Source organism: Macaca mulatta, chromosome 9 (genome assembly GCF_049350105.2).
Source record: "Macaca mulatta isolate MMU2019108-1 chromosome 9, T2T-MMU8v2.0, whole genome shotgun sequence".
Lineage (NCBI taxonomy): Eukaryota > Metazoa > Chordata > Mammalia > Primates > Cercopithecidae > Macaca > Macaca mulatta.
The window spans coordinates 76395803-76419947 of record NC_133414.1 but is presented as its reverse complement, the minus strand read 5'-3'; the positions used below and the strand labels follow the sequence as shown (position 1 = coordinate 76419947).

Here is a 24145-nt window from a genome sequence, read left to right as displayed (position 1 = left end):
TCTATTTATTGTATTTGCTGTCTGTCCTTTTGCTGGAATGTTATTCCCCTAAATACCTGAATGCCTCACTTCTTCACTTCATTCAGGTCCCTTCTCAAAGAAAACTTCCTTAGAAAGGCCTAAGGAAGTTTAATCTTCTAGAAGATTAAACTTATCTATCTAGAAGAGCAGTCTCTACCCCTGTATCCCCACTCACTGCTTTTTCTTCATAGCACTTACTACCATCTAACATTGTATAATGGCTTGCGGTCTTTCTCCTACATTAGCATGTGAGCTCCATAAGGACGAGGACACTTTGGGTTCATTTATTATATTCCCAATGCCTGGAATAGGACCTGGCACATAGGAGGCACTCGATAAATATTTGTTGAATAAATGAATATATATGTATCTATAAATAATGTATAGTTTTGTTTTGTTTTGAGACAGAGTCTTGCTCTGTCACCTAGGCTGGAGTGCAGCGGCACGATGTCGGCTCACTGCAACTTCCGCCTCCAGGGTTCATGCGATTCTCCTGCCTCAGCCTCCCGAGCAGCTGGGACTACAGGTGCATGCCACCACGCCCAGCTAATTTTTGAATTTTTAGTAGAGACAGGGTTTCACCATATTGGCCAGGCTGGTCTTGAACTCCTGACCTCGTGATCCACCTGTCTTGGCCTCCCAAAATGCTGGCATTACAGGTGTGAGCCACTGCGCCCAGACTGTATAGTATTTTGTGTATTTAAAATTTTTATATGTGTAACATCCACATGGTATATATTTTATTCTTTTTCATTTTAATTTTTAATTTTTGTGGGTACATAGTAGGTGTATATATTTACAGGATATATGTTTTGATACAGGCATGTAATGTGAAATAAGCACATCATGGAGAATGGAGTATACATCCTCTCAAGCATTTATCCTTCAAGTTACAAACAATCCAATTACACTCTATGTTAAATGTATAATTAAGTTATTATTGACTAGAGCCACCCTGTTGTGCTATCAAATAGTAGGTCTTACTCATTCATTCTGTTTTTTTTGGTACCCATTACCGTATGTATTTATAACTTGCTTTTTTTTTTTTTTTTTTTCACTGACATTGTTTTTGAAATCTATTCATTTAGATCAGGGGTTCCCAACCAGGGAAAATTTTGCCCCCTAGGTACATCTGGCAATGTCTGGAGACATTTTTGGTTGTCATTATTGGGGGATGAGGGAGAAGTGCTATTGATATTTACTGGATAGAGGCCAGGGATGCTGTTAAATGTCCTATGAAGCGCAAGCCAGTCCCTCACAACAAATTATCAGATTTAAAATGTCAGTAGCACTAAGGTTGAAAAATCCTAAATCAGATATATGTAAATATAGTTAATCTCTGGTTAACTACTAGATAGGTTATCATATAAATAAACTGCAATTCATTTATCCATTATTGATAGATACTTCGGTTGCTTGTAATTTTTCACTATTACAATCTCTAATAAATTGGGAGAAAGTCTATGATATTATGTGTAGGAGCTAAAAACAATTCTGAACTGAGAGATAGAGAGCAGAATAATGGTTGGCTGGGTTCTGTGGCTCACACTTGTAATCCCAGAACTTTGAGAAGCCAAGGCAGGAGGATCTCTTAAATCTAGGAGGTCAAGATTGCAATGAGCTATGACTGTACCACTGTACTCCAGCCTGGGCAACAGAGTGAGACTCTGTAAAAATAATAATAATGAAATAAAAAAGGTAGAATGATGGTTACCAGAGGCTGGGAAGGGTAGCAGAGAGCGGGGGGAAAAGAGGGAATAGTTAATGGTTACAAAAATTAGTTAAATAGAAGGAATAAGAGCTAGTGTTTGCTGCTCTGCCTATGGAATAGCCATTCTTTATTTCTTTACTTTCTTAATAAACGTACTTTCACTTTACTCTATGGACTCGCCCCAAATTCTTTCTCGCACGAGATCCAAGAACCCTCTCTTGGGGTCTGCATCTGGACTCCTCTTTAGTAACATCTTCCTGGCAAATCCCAAAAAATATTTTTAAAAAAATTAAAAAGAGCTAGTGTTTGGTAGCACAAGAGGGTGACTACAGTTAATAATAATTTATTATATAGTTCCAAATACCTTTAAAAAATTGAATAACTAAGAATTTTCCCAACACAAAGAAATAAATGCTTGAGGTGATGGAAAGCTTAATTACCCCGATTTGATCATTATACATTGTATGCCACATGGACATTATACATGTAATCACGTGTACCCCATAAATATGTACAACTAGTATGTAGCCACAATAATTAAAAATAAAAAATTAATGACTGGGTGCATTGGCTCACGCCTGCAATCCCGCACTTTGGGAGGCCAAGGTGGGTGGATCACCTGAGGTTAGGAGTTTGAGACTAGTCTGGCCAACATGGTGAAACCCTGTCTCTACTAAAAATACAAAAATTAGCCAGACATGGTGGTACGTGCCTATAGTCCTAGTTACTTGGGAGGCTGAGGCAGGAGAATCACTTCAACCCGGGAGACGGAGGACTGCACTCCAGCCTGGGCGATTAAGTGAGGCTCTGTCTAAAAAAATAAAAATAAAAAATAATAACAATAAATGAAAAAAAGTGAAAATGAAAGGTAAATCTAAAATAAAAGTCTACGATATTAATTCAGCTATTTTTTAAAAACCACAAACATTGGAAATTCAACAACAGGTCTGGAGGGAGATGGAAGTTTGGTTTTAAACTGTTTAAAATTTATCCTGGTGTGCAGAATGGGAGCCTCTCCTGCAACATAAATTAAAATATTGGAGGACATTTAAGCTACTTGTAATTTTTTCCCCAACAGTAAAAAACAGTTGAGTAAATTATGGGGGTACATCCATTTGCTGGAATATTGTGCAGCTTTTTTTTTTTTTTTTTTTTTTGAGACGGAGTCTTGCTCTGTCACCAGGTGCAGTCTCAGCTCACAGCAACCTCTGCCTCCTGAGTTCAAGCAATTCTGCCTCAGCCTCCCAAGTAGCTGGGACTACTGGCGTGCGCCGTCGTGCCCGGCTAATTTTTGTATTTTTAGTAGATACAAGGTTTCACCATGTTGACCAGGATGGTCTCAATCTCTTGACCTCGTGATCCGCCTGCCTTGGCCTCCCAAAGTGCTGGGACTACAGGCGTCAGCCACTGTGCCTGGCCATATTGTGCAGCTTTTAAAAATTATGTTTATAAAGACATAATTTTTCCATAATTGCCATGGAAAATGTGATATCATAATGAGTAAAATTACACAGAGGAGGATGCAAAATTTCTTTCGTTGTTTTTTTTTTCTTTTTTGAGGCAGAGTCTCACTCTGTCATCCAGGCTACAGTGCAGTGGTGTGATCACTTGAGTCCAGGAGGTGGAGGCTGCCAGCCTGTGTGGCAGAGTGAGACTCCATTTCAAAACAATAAACAAGTAAGAATAATAAATAAACAATAAATAAAAAATAAAAAGAACTACCTAAATACCAATCTTTGTAGTAGGAGTCTTAACAATAACTCACCTTTCTGGCCGGTTTACTGAGAGCTGGAAGTAATTCTCTGCCATTTCTAGCCTTTCCCGGTACTGAACAGAACCTTCTATCAGTCCCTTAAAAAAAAAATGGTCTTCAGAACATTGCTCACAAGTCGTCATGAAAAAAATGTGTTCACCAGCAACTTTCAGGCAGGCAGCAAATAGTCTACTACTCAGGAATCACGTGTCCCAAGTCCTAGGCCCTGATTTGTCATTAATGGGCCTGTTTGAGCTCCAATTTCTTCAAATGAGGGGACTCGGCTAGATGTAGTGATTCCTAATCTTTTTCACCATTAAGGGCCTATTTCCAGTTTGAAGAGTTTTCTACCATTTTCTTTTAAGATATAATTGGTTGGGTGTGATGGTTCACACCTATAATCCCAACACTTTGGGAGGATGAGGTGGGCAGATTGCTTGAGCTCAGGAGTTCAAGACCAGCCTGGGCAACATGGTAAGACCCTGCCTCTACGGAAAAAAAAAAAAAAAGTTAAAGATATAACTGATTAACTAGTAATTCACAAAACAAAGTACAGAAAGTTTGCCAAGTAGAATAAAAAATGGCAAAATCCCACCACTACTATCATTTGTGTTTTCTAAATGCATATTTATAGTGATAGTCATACTTAGTATTTTACATTTTTTAAGAATATACTGGCTGGGCACTGTGGCTCATGCCTATAATCCCAGTACTTTGGGAGGCGAGCTGGAAGGATCACTTGAGGACATGAGTTTGAGACCAGCCTGGGCAACATAGCAAGACTTCGACTCTACTAAAAAGAAGAAAAAAAAAAATCATTAGCTAGGCATGGTGGCACATGCCTATAGTCTCAGCTCTTTGACAGGCAGAGGCAGGAGGATCACTTGAGCCCAGGAGTTCAAGGCTGCAGTGAGCTATGATCCTACCACAACGATCTGGCTTGCATGACAGAGCAAGACCCTATACAACAACAATAACAACAACAACAGTAATAGCCGGGCATGGTGGCTCATGCCTGTAATTCCAGCACTTTGGGAGGCCAAGGCGGATGGATCACCTGAGGTCAGGAGTTTGAGACCAGCCTGGCCAACATGGTGAAACCCCATCTCTACTAAAAATACAAAAATTGGCTAGATGTGGTGGTGTGTGCCTGTCATCCCAGCTACTCAGGAGGCTGAGGCTGAGGAGAATCCCTTGAACCTAGGAGGCAGAGGTTGTAGTGAGCCGAGATTGTGCCTTTGCACTCCAGCCTGGGAGGCAAGAGCAAAACTCCGTCTCAAAAAAAGAAAAAAACAAAAACAAAAACAAAAACCACCATATATATGCTACAGTATCTTAAGTACTTTTTGTATTGCTATGACATCTTTATCATCATCATATTCTTAGGGACTTTTCTACTTCTTGGATATTTCCTTTAAAAAGATTATTCAAAGTGAAGGTTCCAAGTCTGAACCTTTCTATACCTCTTGGAAGACACTACCAAATTACTTTCCAATTAAGATTCTACCAATTTGCAATGTTACCAGCAAGGTATAGGAGTATTATTTTTACCATACTCTTGACAGCACAGAATATCATGCATATCCTTTTGTACATACATGAAAGACATTCTTCATTACTATGTTCATATGTGTATCTTTACTACTTGTGAAGTTGAATATTTTAAGAGAAATTTACTAGATATCTTTTAATAATTTTTAAAATCCACACCTTTGCTAATTTTCCTATCTGGTGTTTTTGTGTTTGCATTATCAAGTTTTTGCAAGTTGTTTTATCTGGTACAAATAATCACTTTCATCATTTAGTACCAACAGTATTAATTCTCCTCTAATACTGGAAACAGTTCATAGACACCTCCTTCATTAGCACCTGAATACCACTGAACTAGAAAGGTCTGCTTTAACTCTAGCTTCCATAATTATGTCACACATTTAAATATGGACTATAGGACTTTAAGTCACTGGCTTGATTTTCCCTGGATTGTATACTTACAAACAAATACTTTCCAAGTCCTACCTTAAAGTAATCATTCTTTTTCAGACTTGCAAGGAAACTGGCCCAGAGTGGTGAGGCAGTCACAAGGGATTTCTTGCAATCAGAAAAATGTGGGCTACATTTGGAGCATAAGATCTCAAATCCATGAGCCTAGATGAGACAGGTAGAATTTTTGTTACTAAGTTCCTTTTTTTCCCATATGTTATTATAACACATTACTTTCTTTCCACTGAGCCACACTCTAGAACTAGGTGACTGGATACATGGGCATTTGGACAATTATAACACTTTTTTAATTTTATGAAAAATATAAACTTATTCCCAAGTTTCTCAATCATTATAGATTACTAAAAAATAAAAGGAAAGAAAATGATATGCAACAAAGATTCCTGTTCTCTTCAAAGAGATTCCTTTTCCTGCTGATTACAAAACCAGAAATTTACATTTATTGTTTGATTATGAAAAGGGTTACAAAAGGTTTCTTGTCCAATAGAAATTATACATAAATTGAACATGATCTCAGACATAGTAAAGGGAGGAAATCACTTCATTCTAAAAGTCTTTTGATTAAAAAAATATAATAGATGCACATGGCTAAATGTGATGATCAGGGAGCTTCCCTGATCAAGCTAGACAACACCGTTACCAACTTCTTGCACATCCTTTCAGAAGTAACCTACACACTGAAGTAGGTATGTGTGTGCCTCTCTGTATGCATAGCTTTCTACTCCACCCCTTTTATTGCTCAATGGACACATACACACTATTTGACACCTTGCTTTTGACACTTAACCATATACCTTGGAGATCACTTACATGAGCACACACAAATTCATCCATCTTACTTCATGGCTAAAGCATAATTTATTCCCCTACTAATGGACATTTAAGTAGTTTCTAATCTCTTGCTACTATGAACAATGCTGTCATGAGTATGCTCCATATATGTCCTTGTATATATGTAAAATACATAGAGAATCATTTCCTAGAAGTGAAAATGCTGATCAAAAGGGTTTGTGCATTTTAAATGTTGATGGATACAGATGGTCCCCAACTTATGATGGTTTGACTTAACACTTTTTTGACTTTATGATGATGTGAAAGCAATATGCATTAGGTAGAAACCTTACTTATAATTTTTATCTTTCGCAGGCTAGCAATATGCATACTCTCTCATGATGCTGGATACACAGTGGCAGCAAGCTGCAGTTGGCAATGTGATCACAAAGGCAATCAACCAATACTGTACTCTACACTATACTGTATTCAATAAATTACAAGACATATTCCACAGTTTATTATAAAATAGGCTTTGTGTTAGATGATTTTGCCCAACTGTATGCTAATGTAAGTATTCTGAGCCCATTTAAGGTAGGCTAGGCGAAGCTATGATGTTTGGTGGGTTGGATGTATTAAACATATTTTTGACTTATGATATTTTCCATTTTTGATGGGTTTATCAGGAAGTAACCCCATTGTAAGTCAAGGAACATCTGTTTTGCCAAAATGTTCTCCTAAGGGATACAATCAACTTATATTCCTATCAACAATGTCTGAGAGTGTTTTTCTCTATATATTCTCAACAACCCAGTATGTATTATCAAGTCATTTGATACTTGCTAATAAATGATGAAAAACACTATTTTGTAGCTTTAAAGTACATTTGTTTTATTATGAGTAAGATTAAATATTTTTCGTGTGTTTAACTTAAAGGTCACCTGTATTTCCTTTCCTGTGGACTATGTTCATAGTTCCTGAACATTTTAAAATTAATTGGCTAGTATTATCTTTTTCATACTGACTTAAAGGAACACTTTATATATTAGAGAAGTCAGCTTTTTTTCATTTAGATTGCAAATATAACACTTTTTCCAGATTTGCTAACTTTTGACTTTATTTATGGAGTTTTTCTTTCCCGTGCAGAAATGCTTAATTTTTGCAAAATCAAATTTATCAGTCTTCCCTTCATAGCTTCTGGTTTCAAGTCATGCATAGAAAGGCCTTTCCTATTCAAATTATAAAAGGCTCTTTTTTTTTTCAAATTTTATACTTTTAATTTTTATGTTCAAATATTTGATCCAATTGGAATTTATTTTGGTATAGGTGTTAGGGAATCAACTTCAATTTTTCAGGTGACTTTACACTTGTCCCATCATCACTTACTAAGTAATCCATTTTTTTCATTCTAAATTGAAATGCCACATTTTACTGCATTCTTACATAAACGGTGTATTTCCGGACTTTTTATATTGTGCCACTGTTCTATTAAAAGCCCATTTACATAAAAAAAGAAAACAACATGTTCTGGCTCAATATTACCAATTTCATGCCCAATTCATGGGCTCGGTACTGGGGATCAGATGGAGGGGGCAGCCTGTATCCACTCCGCCGGTCCGGCACAAACCTTTGTTGCACCAACTGTGCATATAGACATTTAGTGAATGTGACCTGGGCATCAAGACACAAAATACATGAGTCTTTTCCTGAAATTAAAATTGTGAATATCACTTCACAGTTAAATATAATAAGAAGTCCATTTATAAGCTTCATCTTCATATGAAATGCAAAGAAAATTCAACCTATTCACTGCCTACTTGTTTTTCGTAACAGCTTTATTGAGATACAACTCACATACCATAAAATTTACCCTACTGCTGGCCAGGCATGGTGGCTCACACCTGTAATCCCAACACTTTGGGAGGCCAAGGTGGGCAGATCACCTGAGGTCAGGAGTTTTGAGACCAGCCTGGCCCATGGTGAAACCCCATCTCTACTAAAAATACAAAAATTACCCAGGCATGGTGGCGCATGCCTATATAATTCCAGCTACTCGGGAGGCTGAAGCAGGAGAATCACTTGAACCCATGAGGTGGAGGTTGCAGTGAGCCGAGATTGCTCCACTGCTCTCTGGCCTGGGCAACACAGCAAGATTCCATTGCAAAAAAAAAAAAAATGTACTCTACTGCCTACTTTTTAGTAATCACTAGTAAAATTCTTATCATTAGTTATATTACACAGCAATTAAATGGGTGGAAGATAAAGATAATTCATTTTTTTTTTCTTTTTCTGAGACAGGGTCTTGTTCTGTTGCAGAGGCTGGAGTGCAGTGGAGCAATCATGGCTCACTGAAGCCTCAGGGATGGGGTTTCACCATGTTGGCCACGCTGGTCTCAAACTACTGACCTCAGGTGATCTGCCCACCTTGGCCTCCCAAACCTCCTGGGGTCAAGTAATTCTCCTGCTTCAGCCTCCCAAGTAGTGGGGATTACAGGTGCCCACCACCACAGCTGGCTAATTTTTTTATTTTTTGTAGAGATGGGGTTCATTATGTTGCCCAGTCTGGTCTCAAACACCTGGGTTCAAGTGATCTACCTGCCTTGGTCGCCCAAAGTGCTGGGATTACAGGTGTGAGCCACCATGCCTGGCCAAGAATAATTCTTAATTCCCTGGAAGAGATGAAATGTTTTATTGTCAAGAAGGAAATAATTAGGCCGGGCATAGTGGCTCATGCCTGTAACCCCAGCACTTTGGGAGGCTGAGATGGCTGAATCACTTGAGGTCAGGAGTTCGAGACCAGCCTGGCCAACATGGTAAACACTGTCTCTACTAAAAATATAAAAATCAGCTGGGCGTGTTGGGAGGTGCCTGTAATCCCAGCTACTCAGAAGGCAGGAGAATCACTTGAGCCCAGGAAGCAGAGGTTGCAGTAAGCTAAGATTGCTCTACTACATTCCATCCTGGGTGAGAAAGTGAGACTCTGTCTCAAAAAAAAAAAAAAAAAAAAAAAGGAAATAATTACAGAAATAGAAAAATATGGTCAAAAATAGCTATGAAACATTGAGTATAAAATGGGGAGGCAGGTCTCTTGAAAATTTCCTTCACTGGGTGCAAGAAAAGAAAAAAATGTGTATAGTTTGAGCATCCCAAATGTAAATATCTGAAATCTAAAATGTTCCAAAATCCAAAACTTTTTGAGTCCCAATGATATGCTCAAAGTTTTGAGATTTCAGAATTTTCAGATTTGGAATGCTCAACTAGTAAGTATAATGCAAATATTCCAAAATCCAAATAAATCTGAAATCCGAAATACTTCTGGTCCCAAGCATTTCAGATAAGGAATATTCAACCTATATTAACACGCTATGAAGAAACAGAATATTTCCTTTTTCTTTCTAGAGAACAATTAAAGTAATGTTTCATTCACTGAGCACTGAGAAATGTAAAAAGAGAAAAATAATAATGTTTCAACTCTGTTTCCAGTAAGAGAAACTAAATGACCAAGATAGAAATCTTACCGATGTCATTATTCGTGTTTCAGGCAAGAATGTCTTGAAAACACGACAGGCTCGCAGGTCAATAGGGTCTCGTAGGTAAAATGCCTGGACTGCTGCAGACACCAATCTGGGGCGCTGCTTTAGCACTGCCACAATGCCAGCTGGAAGGAAGCAGTGTGCTCGATGAAGGGAGACCTGAATTTTTTCTGGGTACCTGGGACAGGTAACATAATTACTTTCATTTTACAGTATATAAATACCTAGAATTCTTATACCATTCACATTCTTTTTGACATCTTCTCTTTGTTCATCGAGAGCAGTATGTAGAGAGTGACAAGAGAGATGAAAAAAGATACTGTATATACACTTAATACTATAAGAAAGAAGAGAGGGAAAGAAAAAAGTAGGAAGAAATGGAAAATAAAGAAAAGGGATTATGGTAGCTCAATAAAAACAAAACAACTTTGGGAGGCCGAGGCGGGTGGATCACTAGGTCAAGAGATTGAGACCATCCTGGCTAACATGGTGAAACCCCGTCTCTACTAAAAATATAAAAAATTGGCTGGGTGTGGTGGGACATGCCTGTAGTCCCAGCTACTCAGGAGGCTGACGCAGGAGAATTGCGTGAACCCGGGAGGCGGAGGTTGCAGTGAGCCGAGATCACACCACTGCACTCCAGCCTGGGTGACAAGAGCAAAATTCCACCCCAAAAGCAAAACAAAACAAAACAAAACAAAAAAACCAATTATACTTTGGAATAAACATAAAATCAGAGTTTATTTTTCTAAAATAATGGTGCAAAGTATGCTGAAGCTAAAAGAGATTTTTATTTTTTATTTATTATTATTTTTGAGACAGAGTCTTACTCTGTCGCCAGGCTGGAATGCAGTGGTGCAACCTCGGCTCACTGCAACCTCCGCCTCCCTGCAACCTCCACCTCCTGGGTTCAAGTGATTCTCTTGCCTCAGCCTCTCCAGTAGCTGGGACTACAGGGGCCTGCCACCATGCCCGGCTAATTTTTTGTATTTTTAGTAGAGATGGCGTTTCACCATGTTGGCCAGGATGGTCTCGATCTCTTGACCTCGTGATCCACCCGCCTTGGCCTCCCAAAGTGGTGGGATTACAGGCGTGAGCCACTGCACCCGGCCAAAAAGATTTTTAGTATTGTTAATACCTGAACGGTGCTTACTATTTAATAGGCACCCAAATTTGAATGGATGAACTAATATGTTATTAAGCTAAGACTTTCTTTTCTGAATAAAACTTCAGCTTTAAATAAAGCTGACATAGGTCAAAGAATTCTGACATAGGTCAAAGAATCCCATATATAGACCCAAAACAACAGAAAAAACCTGAGCACCTTGTTTGGGCTCCATTAGGTTTCTACTTTTTATTTATTTATTTATTTTTTTGAGACGGAGTCTAGTGGTGCGATCTTAGCTCACTGCAACCTCCGCCTCCCGAGTTCAAGCGATTCTCTTTGCCTCAGCCTCCAAAGTAGCTGGGATTACAGGAACCTGCTATCACGTCCCGCCTTTTTTTTTTTGTATTTTTAGTAGAGATGGGATTTCATTATGTTGGCCAGGCTGGTCTTGAACTCCTGATCTCATGATCTGCCCTCCACTTAGCCTCCCAAAGTGCTGGGATTACAGGCGTGAGCCACCGCTCCAGGTCCAGGAAGTTTCTATTTTTAAAGGTCTCAAATTTTTTACCCATGGATATAGCTAATACTTAGCCACAATATCTAAGGTGTATAAATGCAAAAATATTGGGACAAGATTGTAACACTTCTGAATGGGAATTTAAAGATGTATCTATTGCCCCCGTTTAAAATCTCTAAGTTTAATGTATTAGTCTATTCCATAAAGAAGAATGAAGACAAAATGAAAATTAGCATTAATCTAGGTGAAAGATATTTTACAGTCAAAGAAAGACTGATCAACTCCAACAGAGCTTTAAGGAAAACAAGCAAAAATCAAAGAAAGACTGAACTACACGAAACCAAAAGGTTCCTTAATTAGCAATGTAAGTGATATTTTTCTTACCCTCTGATGCGCCTACTCACAGCAGCTCGTATAGATTCTGAAGCAAGTATTTTTTCTGGATGTGCTGCGATTATATTCAATGCTTGTGGAATTGTTGGGGGTGTGGTGGGTAACCAAGATTCCGCTCCAGGTTTTCTTGGTGCAGGAATAATACACAATTCTCCATGGTGGAAAAATACCTGCAAATGGTACATTTTAATTTTCATAGTGGGCACTGGCAAACTGTAGGTACATATGACTGTAATGCAGCATGATTTCATCTCTACAAATTTTCTAAACTTGTATATACTTACCCTATTGGTGCTATTATCAGGATCCAACCATTTAGGGAGAAAGTCAGCAGCTTCTATTAACAAGAATTCACCATCATTGTCTTCAATCCTAATGCAAGAAAATTTCCAATTTTGCATTCAAAAAGCACATATCTGCTAGTAACCAGAAAAGTTTTATTCTAATACATTTTCCTCTTCATCTTAGTAAATATTTGAATAGGTACTATGTGCAGATGGCTATAAGAAAGCAAAATGTTTAAGATAACATTAAGCACTGAAGGAGACAATAAGATTGTAAGGAGGAGTTGAAGGTAGAGATAAGGAGAGAAGATAAGCAATTTACATAAAGAAATATTAGACAAAAATATGAAAATATACAAAGTACTATAGGGTTCCAAAAGCAAAAAAAACATATAGCTGAGATTAGAAAAGCCTTCATGTAGGAGGTGTTATTTGGGCCTGAAAAGATAATTATTTCTGACTCATTTGCATTACTTTTTTTCTTATTTTTGAGACGGAGTCTTGCTCTGTCACCCAGGCTAGAGTGCAGTGGTGTGATCTCGGCTCACTGCAACCTCCACCTCCTGTGTTCAGGCGATTCTCCTGCCTCAGCCTCCCGAATAGCTGGGATTACAAGTGCCCACCACCATGCCCAGCTAATTTTTGTATTTTTAGTAGAGACAGGGTTTTGCCATGTTGCCCAGGCTGGTCTCAAACTCCTGACCTCAAGTGATCCGCTCGCCTCAGCCTCCCAAAGTGCTGGGGTTACAGGTGTGAGCCACCATGCCCGGCCTGCAACACTTTTTAAAATTTTACTTTTAAAAATAGGTTATACATTCATATGGTTAAATTTTTTTAAAAATATATTAAAATTTACATGGCCAGGCATGGTGGCTCACGCCTGTAATCCCAGCACTTTGGGAGGCCAAGGTGGGCGGATCACCTAAGGTCAGGAGTTCAAGACCAGCTTGACCAACATGAAGAAATCCCGTCTCTACTAAAAATACGAAAAAAAATCAGCCAGGCATGGTGGCGCATGCCTGTAATCTCACTTACTCGGGAGGCTGAGGCAGGAGAATTGCTTGAACCTGGGAGGCGGAGGTTGCGGTGAGCCAACATCGCACCATTGCACTCCAGCCTGGGCAACAAGAGCAAAACTCCGTCTAAAAAAAAAAAAAAAAAAAAAAAGTTGCAAAATGAAAAAGTTTTCCTCCTACTTTTGTCCCTATCTGCTCAACCCTACACGCATCACTGCTGTTTCTTGTATATCCTTCTAGAGTTTGCTTACACATAATCTAGCTATATAAATATATATTTATATTTTCTCCCTGTTTTACACAAGACATAGCATATTTTCTATACTGTTATATACCGTTCTAGCTCTATACTTCTATTTTTATTATTTTATTTTATTTTTGAGACAGAGTCTCACCCTGTCGTCCAGGCTGGAATTAGTGGTGCAATCACACTCACTGCAACCTCTACTTCCTGGGCTCAAGCGATTCTCCTGCCTCAGCCTCCCGAGTTGCTGGGACCACAGGTATGGGCCACCACACCTGGCTAATTTTTTGTATTTTTAGTAGAGATGGGGTTTCACCATGTTGGCCAGGCTCGTCTGGAACTTCTGACCTCATGTGATGCTTCTGCTTCAACCTCCCAAAGTGTTGGGATTACAGGCGTGAGCCACCGCCCCAGGCCTACAATGTATTGTGTTCTTGAAACTTGCTAAGGCAGTAGATTTTAAATGTTCTCACCATACACAAAACAATAAGTATGTGAAGTAATGTATGTTATGAGCTCAATTCAGCCATCCTACAATATATATATATATTTCTTTTTTTTTTGAGACGGGAGTCTCGCTCTGTCGCCCAGGCTGGAGTGCAGTGGCCAGATCTCAGCTCACTGCAAGCTCCGCCTCCCGGGTTTATGCCATTCTCCTGCCTCAGCCTCCCGAGTAGCTGGGACTACAGGCGCCCGCCACCTCGCCTGGCTAGTTTTTTGTATTTTTTGTTGTTGTTGTTAGCCAGGATGGTCTCGATCTCCTGACCTCGTGATCCTCCCGCCTCGGCCTCCCAAAGTGCTGGGATTACAGGTGTGAGGCACCGTGCCCGGCCAATATATATGTATTTCAAGACAACATGTTATACATAATAAATATACACAATTTTTATTTGTCAATTTTAAAAATAGCCTTCATGCAGTGGTTCACACTTGTAATCCCAGCACTTTGGGAGGCTGAGGCGGGTGGATCACTTGAGGTCAGGAGGTTGAGACCAGCCTGGTCAACATGGTGAAAACTTGTCTCTACAAAAAATACAAAAATTAGCCAGGTGTGGTAGTGCACGCCTATAGCCCCAGCTACTCAGGAGGATGAGGTATGAGAATCGCTTGAGCCCAGGAGGCAGAGGTTGCAGTGAGCCGAGATTGTTCCACTGCAGTCCAGTATGGGCAACAGAGTGAGACGCTGTCTCAAAAAAATAAAATAAAATGAAATAAAATAAAGCACAGTGGCATGTGCCTGTAGTACCAGCTACTCGGGCGACTGAAGCAGGAGGATGGCTTGAGCCCAGGAGTTCAAGTCCAGCCCAGGCAAAACAGTGAGACCCTGTCTTTAAAAAACTAAATAAATAATAAGTAAACTTAAAAATTTTAAAATTTTAAATAAATGTATTTAAAGATAAAGATAAAATGAGTTATCACTTAGATTTACATCCTGAAGTATTTAAGGATCAAATGACAGCCACAGATCAAATAATGATGACCATGAGTTGGTAATTGTTGAAGCTGGATAATGGGAACATGTGGGTTCATTCTCTCTACTTTAATGTATGCTTAAAATTTAAATACTAAGTTTTCAAAGGTTTTTTTTTCCCCCTTCTCTTTTGTTCTGTTGGGAAAGAGGTTGGTTGGGTAAAAAAAGATCAGAATTTGGGTGCTGACTAGGAAAACTAGGATAAAATATAAGTGGGCGGAACGCCCTCTGCTGGCAATACGTGGTAATTACAGAAAACTCGGGTCCCATTTTTAACGGTGTTACCTACTTAGCTTCCTATACGATTGTTCACTGACTTCTCTTTAAATTGTTTCTGTGTATGAGTTCTCAAAAAATATAGCTATGGTCTAGTACAGGAATACACATTTAAAAATATGTGAACTATGTATGTATGTGTATGAATGGAATTTTATTTTTCAAAGATTCATAAGGAATTTAATGGTGATTACTTCTGGGAAGTAGAGCAGTAGAACCCTTTGTATCATCTGAATTTTGTTTACCACATGTATTTGTTTTTTCATAATTAGAATTTTAAAAAGAAAACCTAAAATAAGTAGGTTTTATTTGAAATCTTTTGGAAGTTGAACTCTTTGATACTACCTTAATTCTTTCTCAAGAAAAGGAAGTCACAAGAGAAGAGAAAGAAAATACAGATAAGGCTGGGCATGGTGGCTTATGCCTGTAATCCCAGCACTTTGGGAGGCCGAGGTGGGTTGATCACCTGAGGTCAGGAGTTTAAGACCAGCCCGGCCAACATGGTAAAACCTTGTCTGTACTAAAAACACAAAATTAGCCAGGCATGGTGGCACGCGCCTGTAATCCCAGCTACTTGAGAGGCTGAGGCAGGAGAATCGCTTGAACCCGGAAGGTGGAGGCTGCAGTGAGCCAAGATCACACCACTGCACTCTAGCCTGGGCGACAGAGCAAGACTCTGTCTCAGAAAAAAAAAAAAAGCACAGATACTTTTCAAATCTGTACAATTTCCAGCAGACTACAGGAGAAAAATAAATTACTAAATATATAAAAATGTAGTCACACTGTTTCAGTAATATAATTCTTTTAGAATAATTAAAATAACTACAATACCTTGCTACTAACTCTGGAAATTCCTTTGTGATCTGCTTTATTACATAAACAATAAACCATTCATCCTCAATATTATCCCCAAACTTTGTCACGCCAAACATATGAGCAGGAACACTTCCTAAAAACAAGAGAAAAGCAACCATGTAAACAGATAAATTTGTTACTGCAAATAAAATGCACATAATCATTCAACTGAATAAACATTCATTGACTGATTGCTCTAAGTACTAGGGAGCAGGGGTTGCACTCCTGAAGAAGAAGCCTACTCCTGAGGAGCTCAGGGTAAAACAAGACAACCAAATGATCTCAAAACAAGATAATGAACTCTAGAACAGGGGTATGCAGTAAGGCCTATGTGAGTATAAAGGAGGGGATATCTGTGCTATGCTTGCCTGGAGGAATGACAAGAGGTGAGCTTTCCAGAAAAATAGAAAAGCATGTACAAAGGCACAAAGGCATGCTGTACAAAGTATGTATGTATAGAGTATTCTGGGAATACCACGACGCTAGATTTGGATGGAGCACAAGTTTTCAAACATGTGCACTATTCACAAATACATGGAAACTAAACAACACACTCTTGGAATAAAGCACAGGGAAATTAGAAAATATCTTGGGACGAATGAAAATGAATGCACATCATACCAAAACTTTAAGGAATTCAGTGAAAGCAGTGCTAAAAAGGAAGTTTGTAGGTGTGAAAGACCTCAAATCAACAACCTATACCTCAAAAAAACCAAAACAAAACAAAAAATAAAAACTAAACCCAAACCTAGCATACGGAAAATAATAAACATTACAGCAGAGATAAATAAAATAGAGACCAGAAAAAATAACATAAAAACAAAACAACTGAGTTGGGTTTTTTTGAAAAGATTGACAAACTATTAACTTGATTAACCAGGAATAAGAGCAAATACTCAAAAAACTAAAATCAGAAATCAAAGAGGAGACAGTACAACTTATGTCATAGAAACAAGAAAGATATAATTCTATGAACAATGGTATACCAGTAAGTTGGATAATGTAGAAGAAATCGACAAGTTCCTAAAAATACACAACCTGTCAAGACTGGATCATGAGAAATACAAAAATCTGAACAGATCTATAACTAGTAAGGAGATTGAATCAATAATCCAAAAGCTCCTAACAAAGAAAAGCTGGCTTCACTGCGGACCTCTTCCAAACATTTAAAGAATTTGACATCAATCCTCAAAATCTTCCAAAAAAAAAAAGGGGAGGGAATTCTCAAATCCCTTCTGAGGCCAGCATTACCCTAACACCAAAGCCAGACAAAGACAATGTAAGAAAACTGTAGATCAATATCCTTGATGAATATCAATGCAGAAATTCTTAACAAAATATCAGCAATCTGAATTCAACAGCACATTAAATAGATTATTCACCATGACCAAGTAGGATTTATTCCTGAGATGCAAGGATGGTTCAACACATGAAAATCAATGTACAGTAATATCCCACATTAACAGAATGAAGGTCAAACAAGTGCATTACAGAGTGTCTCAAGAGTTGCCATGGCAAACAATAGGTAGAAGAACAGCCCAACCAACTCTTCTTCTCCCCACCCCAGATCTCAAGTTTCTTCAACTAGAGAATACAATTAAAGTAACTGTTTTTGTCTATATTAGACTTCGATTTAAATTTCATCTTGAAGCAATGGGAACTACTGAAGGATATTAAGCAGGAGAGTGACACAATCAAGTTTGTTTTACAAACGTAATTGGCAACAGTGTGAGGAACTAGAAAGACAGGAACCAGAGAGGTAAGTTAGGAGGCTGTTGTTGTTTTTTAAATGTAGAGATAAAGAGGGCCTACATTGAAGCCAAATAGATGTAGAGAAGGGGTCATATTTTAGAAGCATTCAGGATTTAGCATCTGACTGAACATGGTGAAGTGAGGAACTGATTATGATTTTGAATTACTGACTAGCTTGGATAACTGGGTGGATGGCAATGCCATTAAACAAGATAAGAAAACAGTAAAAATGGTTTTCTAGAGACAGAGAAAGGGTTGGTTTTAGATGTGCTGCACCAATGTGACAGTGTTCTTGTCAATAAATATCATATGTATGTCAATGAATAAGAGTTCAATAAAATTAACAGTAGGGAAGATATGTAGCAATTGCTAGCCAAAAGATAAGAGATAAGCACTAAACTGAGAGTATCACAGTGATGTATACCTGTGATGTATACATGGGGGTATCTTGTGATGGTATCACAAGATGCCAGGCTCCTGATCCTAAATAAGACCTCACATAAGTCACTGTGTAAAGAGAGACTTGGTCACCTATCCATGATTTATTTTCATAAAACTATAAGAAATGACATAACTGTAGTGTGACCAGTTCCCCACCAGGCTACTTAAGGGTATATGTCTGCTGCTTAAACTTCAAAGGCCAGCTGGCAAGCCAAAGCCATCATGCCCAGCAGAGGAGCAGGTCCTGAGAACCCAAACATTGCAGGGCATAGCTGGGAACATACCAAGGAAAACAGTATCATTGCATATACGCAGTAGGCAAAGAGCCAAAAAATTAGCTTACAAGCAGCTTAAAGATGGGAGGTGGGGCAGATTTCTGGAGCTGTCCTGATGCTGCCCAGGAGTGTCCTGTCTGTAAGTCCTAATAAACTCATCTACTTGCTAAGACAGACCTGTCCGAGTGATTCTTTGGTCTCTCCGCTCCCTCCTACTTTAATTCTGGGTTTTTCTCATAACAGGACAGAGTGCCGTATTTTGCCAGAGGTCAGATCTCAAGCACCAACAACACAGGGAAGCAATGAAGAAACCTCAAAATGCTTATAAGTGGCAAATATTAGCCATAAAGCCCAATTATTTATCTTTATAAGCCGGGCAGAGCCACTCAGATCCTCCCCAAAATGGCTATATGAAACAAGGCAGCCTACTCAACACATCAACATAAGGAATACTGAGTAACAGCAAAAAAGGAACCATAATTAAAGCCAGATACCTGAAACTGTTTAGTATAGATACTTAGATACATTATGCATAGTATAGCAACTAAAGTTCAAAAGAATAGCCATGAGTTTAATAATGTTTAGTATATGCTAATTCCTAAGGCAGATTTAGAAAGTTTTCATTAATATGATTTTTTTTAAAAACAAAGCTTTATGGCTAACTGATTATAGACAAGTATTACTTACCTAAAAAGTTTAGTGCATTAATCTCTTCCTGCCAACACTGAATGAAGTGTGGACTATTACACATACACATCACTGTTGTCAGGATAACATTAAAAGTCACACTAATCCACACAAGTAAAAGAGCCTTACCTTTCCCAGGTTTATATTTGAGATTGAAAGGCTGATTCTGCCAGATGTAGGGGACCAGCATAGGTGCAAACCGAGTCATTATTCTCTCAATATACTTCTGAAGAACCTCTTCGTGTTTATCTGAGTCCCTTGATTCATCTGGTATCAGGAACAGGCAGTACTCCACTGTGTCTTCCATTGTAGCAAGCTTCATGGTTTCTTCCATTCTTCTTTGAAAACTACATTTAAAGTTCCAAAATATAAACCACATAGAACAATGCAGAAGTAACATCTGAACTCTTTTAGATGACTCTATGAACACTGTTTTCTAAAATTTAGTTAGGCCGGGCACAGTGGTTCATGCATGTAATCCTAGCACTTTGGGAGGCTGAGGCAGGCAGATCATTGGAGGTCAGGAGTTTCAGACCAGCCTGGTTGACACGGTGAAACCTCGTCTCTACTAAAAATACAAAAATTAGCTGGGTGTGGCGGCAGGCACCTGTGATCCTAGCTACTCAGGAGGCTAAAGCAGGAGAATCACTTGAACCTAGGAAGCAGAGGTTGCAATGAGCCGAGATCATGCCATTGCACTCCAGCTTGGGTGACAGAGCAAGACTCCATCTAAAATAAATAAATAAATAAATAAATAAATAAATAAATAAATAAATAAATAATAAATAAAATTTAGTTAGCCACATACCATCATCATGGTTTTTGCCTTGACCACACACCACCTACAGTAATATTTATTTAATGTTTTAAACTTCATTTATTTATTTATTTGAGTTGGAGTTTCACTCTTGTTGCCCAGGCTGGAGTGCAGTGGCATGATCACAGCTCACTGCAACCTCCACCTCTTAGGCTCAAGCCATCCTCCTACCTCAGCCTCCCAAGTAGCTGGGACCACAGGTGTGTGCCACCATGCCCAGCTAATTTTTTTGTGTATTTTCAGTAGAAGCAAGGTTTTGCCATGTTGCCCAGGCTGGTCTAGAACTCCTGAGCTCAAGCAGTTCTTCCGCCTTGGTCTCCCAAAGTGCTGGGATTACAGGCATGAGCCACTGCACCTGGCCTAATATTATTTTTAGTGACACTTTACACTTAAAACTTTATCTTTAAAATTACGTTACAAGGAAACCTTGATATAATACAGTGAATAGAAATCCAGTATCACATTCCCCAATTAATACGTATGTAAGAATAAAATCTTTTTTATATTTTTCCTATTTTGGAAGTAAAGAATGAAATTTTTAATGTTTGCCCTTGTACTAGCAGTGGTATGTGTAACATATTTCGAGAAACACTGCACTAATATCCACTGTTTACATACTATATCAAAAACCCCAGTTCTGCCACTAATTAGCTGTGCCACTGTGGACACTTCACTTTCTCTTTCTGGGTTTTTTTCTTTAATTTAGGATAAGTTATCTACCATCTCTAAAATCTCTCCCTGCTTTAAAATTTTGTTACTTAAACTCTAAAGCATAATCTATCTTGCTCTGCAGAATGTACATTTCTCTCTTTTATGAACATTGTATGGTGTAGAGAACTACAAAACATTCGTGTCCTGTCATCTTACCTCTGTCCTAAATTTGCCCCTTTTTCAAGTCTCATGGGATGGTAGGTATATCTTTCTTTTCTGTTTTTTTTTTTTTTTTCCTGAGATGGAGTCTCGCTCTGTCACCCAGGCTGGAGTGCAGTGGTGAGATCTCAGCTCACTGCAACCTCTGCCTCCCAGGTTCAAGCGATTCTCTTGCCCCAGCCTCCCGAGTAGCTGGGACTGTAGGTGCCTGCTACCACGCCAGGCTAATTTTTGTATTTTTAGTAGGAATGGGGTTTTACCATATTGGCCAGGCTGGTCTCGAACTCCTGACCTTGTGATCCGCCTGCCTCGGCCTCCCACAGTGCTGTTTTTTTTTTCTTTTTTAATTTTGAAGAGTACATAGTAGGTGTATGTATTTGTGGGGTACATGAGATATTTTGATACAGGTATAAAATGCATTATAAGCACCTCAAGGTAAATGAGATATCCATCGCCTTAAGCATTTATCCTTTGTGTTACAAACAATCTAATTATTCTCTTTTAGTTATTTTTATTAAAAAAATTTTTTTGTAGCTAGGACGTGCTCTCATCTGAACTTTTAGTTATTTTAAAATGTACAATTAAATATTATTTACTACAGTTACCCTGTTGTGCTACCAAATACTAGTTTTCATTTGCTCTATTTTTTTGTACGCTTTAACCATCCCACTCCCCCACCAACCCTCTGCAACCCTTCCCAGCCTCTGGTAACCATCCTTCTAGTTGCTATCTCCATAAGTTCAACTGTTTTCATTTTTAGCTCCAACAAATTAGTGAGAACATTTAAAGTTTATCTTTCTGTGCCAGCCTTATTTCACTTAACATAATGATCTCCAGTTCCATCCATGTTGTTACAAATAACAGAATCTCATTTTTTCTTTTTAATGGCTGAAAAGTACTCCACTGTGTGTATATACCACATTTTCTTCATTCATTTATCTGTTGATGGACACAGGTTGCTTCCAAATCTTGGCTACTGAGAATAGTGCTGCAATAAACATGGGAGTGCAGATATCTCTTTAATATACTGATTTCCTTTCTTTTGGGTAAACACCCAGCTGTGGGATTGCTGGATCACATAGTAGCTCTATTTTTAGTTTCTTGAGGAATCTCCAAAACTGTTCTCCATAGTGACTGCACTAATTTACATTCTCATCAACAGTGTTTTCTCCAAATCCTTGCCAGCATTTGTTATTGCCTGTCTTATGGATAACAGCCATTTTAACTGGGGTGAGATGCTATCTTACTGTAGCTTTGACTTGCATTTCTCTGATGATCAATGATATTGAGAACTTTTTCATAAACCTGTTTGACATTTGTATGTCTTTTTAGAGAAATGTCTATTCAGAGCTTTTGTCCAATTTTTAATCAATTATTAGACTGCTTCCTAGAGAGTTGTTTGAGCTCCTTATATATTTTGGTTATTAATTCCTTGTCAGATGGGTAATTTGCAAATATGTTCTCCCATTCTGTGGGTTCTCTCTTCACTTTGTCGATTAATTCCTTTGCTGTGTAGAAGCTTTTTAACTTGATGTGCTCCCATTTGTCCATTTTTGTTTTGGTTGCCTCTGTTTGTGGGGTATTACTCAGGAAATCTTTGCCCACTCCAATGTCCTAGAGAGTTTCCCCAATATTTCCTTTTAGTAGTTTCATAGTTTTAGGGCTTAGATTTAAGTCTCTAATCCATTTTGACTTGATTTTTGTATATGGTGGGAGGTAGTGGGTCTAGTTTCATTCTTCTGCATATGGGTATCAGTTTTCCCAGTACCATTTATTGAAGAGACTATCTTTTCACCAATGTATGTTTTTGGTACCTTTGTTGAAAATGAATTCACTGCAGACATATGGATTTGTTTCTGGGTTCTCTATTCTGTTCCTCTTTTTATGCCAGTGCCCTGCTGTTTTAGTTACTATAACTCTGTTGTATAATCTGAAGTCAGGTAATGTGATTCTTCCAGTTTTGTTCTTTTTGCTCAGGATAGCTTTGGCTATTCTGGGTCTTTTGTGGTTCCATATAAATTTTAGGATCTTTTTTCTATGACTGTGAAGAATGTCATTGGTATTTTGACGGAGGTCACATTGATATTTCTTAATTTCCTAGGGGTTTTCCTTACTTATCTCTTAATTTTCTAAGGGTTTTCCTAAATAAGAGTACTAGTTTATTCTTGCTGCCAGGTGATGCTTGGTAAAGGAAGGAACCGCGGTGGATGCACCACCCTAACTCCACGATTCCAATCTTACTCAGCTTTCTAAGAGATTCATAAGGAACCTACTTCTTCTGTCCAGACACCCACTCACCACAGTCTGGCCAAATCATCATTTTGCCTTTCAACGCAGAGGGACAGACAGTAATTTTACCCATTCACCCCATAACGCCAAACACACCTCATCATGCAGAATTTGGTGTCAGAACTTGAAGGGACTCTATGATCACTACTCAGGTGAATGCCTCACTGTACATATGAGAAAACCCAGAGCACAGAAAGAGAAGCGACTAAGCAGCAGGGGCTTGACTTGGAGTCTAGTGCTCCTTATCCGGTCTAGGCTCCCTCCTGCCATCTAACAAAATGAAGCCAATTTATCTTACGGTTCCAGGGCCTCTCCTGCGCGTCTCTGCTGTGGCACCTTTCCTTAGCCGCCTCTCCGACTCCGAGAGCTGATCGAGAGCTGATCGAGAGCTGCCACAGGCCGCCGAAGCCTAGATCAGGCTCTGTCCCGACGCCTGCCCGGGACCTGTGGCCAGCAGAAATCCTGAAAGCCTGAAACCCGCTCAGTCCCCGGAACCTTGTGTGTCGTCACTGCTGTGCGTCGGTGAGAGCATTCTGCGGGTGCCCGGGTGCCTTCGTCACTTCCGCCCCCGCGGCAAGGCGGGGAGGTCGGAGAACTGGAGAGGTGGGGACACTGGGGAGGTGGCGGCTCGGAGTCTAGGCGACGGGGCAAGACGGGGCCGGTAGGTGGCGGGAGGGGGCCGGGCCGGAGCTGGCGGGAGGGCCAGGCCCGGAGGCCCCCACCCTGGCGTGCCCGCCCCGGCCGCGGCTGAGGAGGAGGAGGAGGAGGAGGATGATCTCCAGATACAGTAGGAAGACGGTGCCACAGAGCTTGGAGCTGTGAGTGGACTGCTCAGCCACCCCAGCCGGGGCGGGCCGCGGGCGCTCTGGGGACCCTCCTTGACCAGTCCTTCGTTCCTTTCCTTTCCCAGGGCTAGGGAGAGATTTTTCTTCGGAATTCTCTCCTCTCTGCCCTGCTGGACGCTGCCCCTTCTTCCTCCATCTCCAGCTGAGGGCGTGTCGCCCTTGGTCTGTAATTCCTGAACTCAGGCACTGGGTCCGCTGAAGCATTTGTAGCATCC

The 24145-nt window shown here is 39.4% G+C and overlaps 3 protein-coding genes across 9 annotated transcripts in view; 2 read left to right on the top strand and 1 right to left on the bottom strand.

Annotated features, from left to right (window-relative positions):
• The window catches only part of NUDT13 (nudix hydrolase 13), a 41064-nt gene extending 33942 nt beyond the window's left edge, over nt 1-7122 (top strand). For 2 of the 3 annotated variants that reach the window (XR_003719355.2, XR_013398086.1), the window contains exons 9-10: nt 5526-5643; nt 6633-7122. Coding sequence is in view for 1 of the 3 variants with exons in the window: in XM_015147392.3 (XP_015002878.2) it covers nt 6633-6659 (27 nt within the window). In the remaining 2 variants the exon portion in view is untranslated. The remainder of the gene's footprint in view (nt 1-5525; nt 5644-6632) is intronic. The other variant, XM_015147392.3, reaches the window with a different exon arrangement.
• Nucleotides 1-23596, bottom strand: part of ECD (ecdysoneless cell cycle regulator) — a 57949-nt gene extending 34353 nt beyond the window's left edge. For 2 of the 4 annotated variants that reach the window (XM_028853440.2, XM_028853441.2), the window contains exons 1-9: nt 23384-23596; nt 19239-19838; nt 15931-16048; nt 12093-12180; nt 11800-11978; nt 9776-9968; nt 7800-7928; nt 5502-5630; nt 3498-3583 (exon numbers count right to left, since the gene is read on the bottom strand). In XM_028853440.2, the coding sequence (XP_028709273.2) occupies nt 3498-3583; nt 5502-5630; nt 7800-7928; nt 9776-9968; nt 11800-11978; nt 12093-12180; nt 15931-16048; nt 19239-19509 (1193 nt within the window). In that variant the 5' untranslated portion in view covers nt 19510-19838; nt 23384-23596. 4 annotated transcript variants of the gene reach the window in all.
• A 47-nt stretch (nt 23597-23643) lies between these two features.
• The window catches only part of FAM149B1 (family with sequence similarity 149 member B1), an 81866-nt gene continuing 81364 nt past the window's right edge, over nt 23644-24145 (top strand). Inside the window, exon 1 of one of the 2 annotated variants that reach the window (XM_015147347.2) lies at nt 23644-23903. In XM_015147347.2, the coding sequence (XP_015002833.1) occupies nt 23857-23903 (47 nt within the window). In that variant the 5' untranslated portion in view covers nt 23644-23856. 2 annotated transcript variants of the gene reach the window in all.